Raw genomic sequence first — 6,506 nt, 5'->3', positions numbered from 1 at the left:
TGATTTGTATCCTGAGCCTGTCACTGCTGCAGAGGGTCTTGGTCTGGAAGCAAAGCTGGGAGCACCCACTGGTCCTGATGGGCAGATCCTGGGGGATACCCAGGCACTGGAATTACCACAGGGAGAGGGGGCTGCTGCAGAGGGGAAGCCTCTGGATGGAGCTCAAGGTCTGGAAGTGGTGCAGGGAGAGAGGCTGGAGGCAGGGGTGAGGAGTGTAGTCGAATCCCAGGGTGTAGGACGAAGTCAGGGCCACAATGACGGTCTGTCTGCACCGGCCTCCCTGGTCCCCGAGGTGCCGTCACAAACTGTCACAGTAGGGCTGGAAACAATGATGCAGGAGGATGTTCTCATTCCAGATGTGTGGCGGCTTTGTGCTTCAGGACAGGCAGCCCAAAGCGAGCTCCAGGAGCAGGTCTCAGCACAGGGACACCAGGTGAGGATTCCCGCTCCTGCCCAGCAGCCGGAGGGGAAGACACCGTGTGTGGTGGAACCAGAGCAGGGGGCTGCTGGACCTGCTGAGCCTCCAAAGCAAGAGGTGCCACCAGTGTCAACCCTTCACCTGAGGGTCCAACCGCAGGAGGATGCTGGGAATGATCAGTTGGGGATGGTCCTCGCAGACAGCTCCCTGGGGGATTCAGCCAACATCCATGTGCAGCCTCAAAGGCAGCTCTTGGGAGAGCAGGGCGAAGATCTCAGAGTTGGTCAACGAGAGAAGCTGCAAGAGTTTGGTCAGAAGATGAGCCAGGAAGGCGAGCCCAGCCCAGGAGAGCCAGAGGCTGTGACTGCAGAGGGAGCAGGAGCTGCCCCAGAGGCTTGTCCTAAAGCCCCCCTGGGCCCAGACCACCTCTACAACGTGCTGTTTGTCGGGGACTCCCACGTGGGTAAAACATCGTTCCTGTACCGGTTACACGCCGACAGCTTCAACCCCAACCTCACCGCCACAGTGGGTAGGTCTCCTCCAGCTCTTCTCCAAGCACTCTCTTGGATCACCACTGCAACTCCCTTTCCCCCACCCCACAAGCTGCTGGTGATCTTTACATGCCTGGTACAGCTCATACCAAGCGTGTGGTACAACCCATCCCCAGGGACCAACCAGAACCACCAACTTCCCACGCCCGGATGCTCGTGAGCAAGGCACCAATACCAGTGGCTCTCATGCTTCCCCCTCTGCCTTTCAGATCTATTCTCTTCTCTTCACCCCACTTCTCCCAGAGTCCATATTCTAAAATGAAGAGAGTGGTGAATAGCATTTAGTGACGATATTTGCAGATCTCTTTCCAGGGATATATTAGTCTCAATTTGAAAGTAAACATACATTAAGCCATGAGCACTGTAATTTTTCAATCATTTTGTACCATTTAAGTGCAAAAATAACCCTATTTAACACATAGCTTTTAAAATATATAAAGGCAAATATTGTGTCTATCTTTTGTGGTTTGGCTAAGCTCTTTATATTTGCATTCTTATATATTTTTCTCTTGAATACAAGGGTATAACAATACAATACACTTCTCTTAAACCAACCCCTGGAGCTGCAGCCTCAGTCCACCCTGCACCATGTTCCTTCTCCCTCCATCCTCTGTCACAGGGAGGAATGCTACAGCATCCAGATATCCCCTTTTGTGTCTTCTAGGCCTGGATTATCGGATCAAAAACCTCGTTGTGGACAACAAGCGCTTTGCCCTCCGCCTGTGGGACTCAGCTGGTCAGGAGAGGTGAGGTGCTGTGCTGTTGCTGAAGGACATAACCTGTGGCTTTCTTTCTCCTGGTGGTTTGGTGGAAATGACTATTCTTGGCTTTGCTAAGCAAAGGAGGGGTTAAGGAGGGACTCTGTACAGTTTGTGATCTGATAAAGCATAATAAAGGAAGTAATTAAGATAAAACTGGCACTCGGGCTGGCCTCTGCCATCAGGACAAGAGCCAAATCTGGGGGTGGCCTTTTTTTGTAGACATTCCAGTTTTCCCTCTAGGATTTCATGTCACTCTGAGGCAAAACCTCCTTAAGCTGTGCCAGTGACCCTTTGAAATGCACACAGGTACCACAGCATGACCAAGCAGTTCTTCCGGAAGGCGGACGGGGTCGTGCTCATGTACGACATCACATCCCAATACTCCTTCTCCGACGTGAGGTACTGGCTCAGCTGCATCCAGGTGGGTGAAGTCCAAGAGTTCTTGGAGCTGGTGGTGACACTGAAACCAGCATTTCCCCACCTGACCTCTGCCACTGGTTAAGGATGGAATTCTAGGGGTGGCCAAGCGCTTTGACAGGGGGACTCTGATTGGCTTTGGTTATAAAATAATTTTTCTTGGAGGGTTTAAATCAAATACAGACAATTTTCATATTTTTCCAGTGTTTCCTGGGGTAATTTGTTGATATCATGGCTAGGCTTCGTGAACAAAGATTTGGGAATTTGTTGATAGCACTGTTAGGATAATGAGCAACTCTTGAAAAATTAAAAACCAGTGCAGAGGAATGGAAAATGTTGAAGCTGATTTTAGAGGAATGGAAAATGTTGAAGCTGATTTTGATAATGCTTTTAAATCAAAAATTGTCCACGTCGAGTCCTGGAAAAGGGGAGGTGACTCATCTCTTACTAAAAACTTCTCGTCAGAGATTTCCATTTGAGTACAAAGCCACTGTTTAAGATCTATGGAACAAAATAGGATGTTGCCTTGCTTGGTGCATGTAAATCCCAGCCAGAACACCTTCAGGAGGGTTCCTGAAGCTGAACACAAAGTAAATTCATTTCATGCCCTGTTAGTAGACCAGGACAGATGATTTAAGGGGAAAAAATAATTTCTTAAATACTGTTAAACTTGTTTAAGAATTTACGGTTTTGTTATCAGCCCAAATCCATGGGCATCCTTTCATGGTGTTCCAAGAATTGTGTAGACAGTGTGGCCAGCTGGGATTCAAGGGAGATTCAGATGCTCTCCTGATTCTCCCCTCTTTGATTCCTCAGGAAGCAGCAGAGGATGGAGTTGCTGTTCTGCTTCTTGGGAACAAAACCGACTGTGCTGCTGAGAGACGGGTCCCTGTGAAGGAGGGGGAATGCCTGGCCAAGGTAGGTGGTGAAGTGTGTCCACCCAAGCTTGGCAGGGACAGCTATGGATGGATTCCACCAGCCTGAGGACCTGGAGAAAGGTGGAATCCCCTAATTTACCCCTCATGCACCAGTGGTTGGCAAAGTGCTCTCTGGGCCCATCTCTCGCCCTTCCCTCCCTTGCTTTCCCTTTGCTGTTTTAGCTTCAGCTCAGCACCACCCCCCTAAATCAGTTTATAGGACTGGATCTGTGAATTAAAACATCTTCAGCTCTGCTTATCTTTGCTGTGAAGTGTCACATATCTTCTCAGCACCATAAAAACAATAAACCCACCAAGCCCTATCCTGCTTTAAAGGTACTGAAATACTTAAAGTGCAATTAATCTCTACAAATATAGATGGTGAATAAAAATTAGGCGAGAAGAATGAGAAGAATATCATCTTTACTGTGTTAATTTTAAAGTTTATGGGAGTTGGGCCAGTATCCATCGAATGGTTTTACAAAGGAGACAGCAGGGCAAGGGAATAGATGCTTATTTTCCCAAATTGGTCACTGTCAGGCACAAATGAGCTGGTAACATATAATTATGTCTCTGCTAACCAAAGGATATCACATGTCATACTGCCTTGCAGTCTCAGCCTTTTCCTTGGTATTAAAAGTTGGAGTCACAGCGACCAGAAAAACTGGATTTCACCCTCACGTTCCAGTAAATAAGTTATTGAGTTATTTGTTTCCTTGATTCCTTCCTGTTTCCCCTTGACAGTGACTGTCCTATGGCTGTTTATTCCCATATTAAGCTATTCCAGGACAAGAATATTACATTTCTCTTTGGCATCTGTGTCTTCCAGGAGCATCAGCTCATGTTCTACGAGTGCAGCGCTGCCTCGGGCCACAACGTCTTGGAGTCCATGGTCAGCTTCACCAGGTGAGGGGAATGTGCTTGGGTTCTGCCAGCTCTCCTCTGTTTAATGGGCTCCCTCCCTGCTTTTCTAACTCCAAATGCTGGTGTGTCACTGCCACCAGAGACTCCATGTGTCCAAACATCAGGGAAAACTCAGGGCAGCACGTGCATGGCTGGGGTGAGCCAGAGAAGTGCTGTAAGTTGTCTCCTGAACACTCAGAATTGCAAAGAGATTAATAAAACCCTCTTTGGGATGCTGCTGATTTCCCCCTGGGTTGACTGAAACAAATCCTGTCTGTGATTTGGTTTAGGTTGGTGTTTTTAGCAGAGTCCACAGTTCTCAGATCACGCAGAGCAGGAAGGCTCCTGACTCCTTTCAGCCTTGCTGAGCCTCCTTTTCCAAGGCTTGTCAAGAGAAAGAGCACAGCAATATGAAATATAGGGAAAATACCCACCTAATTTGCTTCCTTTTCTCCCAGGTTGCTCAAAGTTCGTGAAGATGAATTAAAAAAAAAGGCAGAAGAGGTACCAAAGGCACCCCAGAAGAAAAAGAACTGCTGCTGGTGATGGACAGACCCCCCCACTGTGATTTGAAACTGCAGGGACAGCCAGAAAAGCATAAAAATAGCCCTTGGACACCTTCTCCACTCCCTGTGTGTTTTTCTTGCCTGATATTCCTTGGATGCTGAGAGCAAAAGGCACTGTGGAGGAGCTCCTGCCATGCCCCAGGGCACACCAGCCCTCCAAAACGCTTGTTGGGAAACTTTATGACTTTCTTTTGGAGATAAAAAAACAAGGAAAGGGGTAGAAAAGGAACCTGGCTGGATCTGAGATGCTGGAATGACACTGGAAGCAGCAGGGAGCAAAACCAAGCCTTGAGACAGAAAAAATGAATACCTGGAGTCACCCAAGTATATAAAAAAAGGGGGTTTAAGGCTGTTGGTGTTCTGGGCAGTGGGGACTTTTTCTGGCTTTGCAATTGGATTGGATTTACCTGGAACAATGGGATATTCAATTTATTTTAACTGCACTTAAATCTCTCCAATTAGGCAAGCTAAAGCTAATTTTTCCCTCTCCTGGTTCATCCTGCCAGTGAGCAGTGATGGGTCTTGACAGAAATCTACTGAATATTTTGCTCAAAATAAGTTCAAAAGCCCCAAGAGCACGTCCAGGCCAACAAAAAGATAAATGCTTGTGAGAGCTTTTTTCATCGTGTTGCCCCCAGAGCAGATTTTTGGACTATTGTAGCAAATCCCAGGCTGGGCAGGGAAGAGGGAGCTGCTGCATCCTGTCCTTCTGCAACGGAGCCAGCTCTTTATTGGTTTTAAATCCAGCTTGGAAAGTCTAAATAAGCACATGTCACAATTTCAAGGGTTGTTTTCTTTTGTTTTCTTTTTACAGCTTGATACAACTGTATTTTTTGCAGGGAAAAAAAACCCCACATACAGACTAAATAAATAAGAACACCAGTGCTATATTTTAGTCTTTTTATCAATTCTGTGTAAATTCCCAGCAGTTCAACAGGAGTATTTAAAGACTCTGTTTATATGCAGGTTTGGGGGAAATAATTCTGCCTAATCGGATTTGCTTTTTGTTATTTATATGAATATAATGGCAAAGCATAATAGTAGCCAGTTTCTGCTTTAGAAAAATAAAGTGACAACAAGAGTTGGGTTTCTAGTAACACTATATATTTTTATATATAATTATATATGTTTTATATATCTCAGCCTCACCAGCCAGGTATAACTTTGCAGCGACACAGGAATTTCTGAGTCTTTCAGGATGGGTTATCTCCCCTGCACACCCCAATTTATCTCCCCTGCACACCCCAGTTTATCCCCCCAGCCCTCTGTACTCTAAATTCTCCATCCCCTGCGTGTCTTCCCCAAGCCTGTCCCAACTCATCTTCCCTTGGCCCTATCATTTAAATGCTTTCTTTTCTTGATGCAGTATATTTATGCTCCCATTCCATGTCTATCCCTCTTTACCATGTTTCTTTATAAGACATTTTTACTGCTGGAGCATCTCCTTGGGAAGGGTTTATGTGGCTCAGCTCAGAGCTGTGCCTGGGTTTGGTATTTGGGATACCTGGAATGGCTTCTTGTTTTTGTTTAGGCTCATCTTCACTATTTCTGCTTTTATCTTAAAATAATATAAATCCAAGAGTACTTTGCAAGTTTGACCCATGATAAGAGATGCATCATAACAAGATCTGTAAAGTTTGATCCACAACAAGGGAAGCTGAAATGATGGATCAACCCAAAAAGGTTCTTTTTACTGGGTCTGCAACACTTCCCTGTGCAAAGCCACCCAGCCACCCATCAGATCAGCTTTTCCCTTTGCCTAAATGGGATTAAGTGTGGAAGATGCTGGTTCATTGAGTGGCAGCAGGATTGGGCAGGAAAAGGTTTTATTTTGTTTTATTTAATTTTTTTATTTTATTTATTTTTTATGTATTTTTTTTAATTTCTTTTAATTATGTGTGGAGGCTGAAATCTCCCATTAGATGGCAGCAGTTGCAGCCATTCCTCCCAAATGCAACACTGCTGCTGCAGGG

The 6,506-nt window shown here is 45.8% G+C and overlaps 1 protein-coding gene across 1 annotated transcript in view; it reads left to right on the top strand.

Moving 5' to 3' along the window:
• The window catches only part of RAB44 (RAB44, member RAS oncogene family), a 10,960-nt gene extending 5,592 nt beyond the window's left edge, over positions 1-5,368 (top strand). Inside the window, exons 11-16 of the mRNA XM_027697767.1 lie at positions 357-947; positions 1,634-1,715; positions 2,037-2,151; positions 2,964-3,065; positions 3,894-3,970; positions 4,426-5,368. Coding sequence (XP_027553568.1) covers positions 357-947; positions 1,634-1,715; positions 2,037-2,151; positions 2,964-3,065; positions 3,894-3,970; positions 4,426-4,513 — 1,055 coding nt within the window. The 3' untranslated portion in view covers positions 4,514-5,368. The remainder of the gene's footprint in view (positions 1-356; positions 948-1,633; positions 1,716-2,036; positions 2,152-2,963; positions 3,066-3,893; positions 3,971-4,425) is intronic.
• The last annotated feature ends 1,138 nt before the right edge of the window (positions 5,369-6,506 follow it).

Source organism: Neopelma chrysocephalum, unplaced genomic scaffold (genome assembly GCF_003984885.1).
Source record: "Neopelma chrysocephalum unplaced genomic scaffold, ASM398488v2 Primary Assembly neopelma1_122, whole genome shotgun sequence".
In the NCBI taxonomy this organism is placed as follows: Eukaryota; Metazoa; Chordata; class Aves; order Passeriformes; family Pipridae; genus Neopelma; species Neopelma chrysocephalum.
The sequence above is the reverse complement of the archived record's forward strand: the minus strand, read 5'-3'. Positions and strand labels throughout refer to the sequence as shown.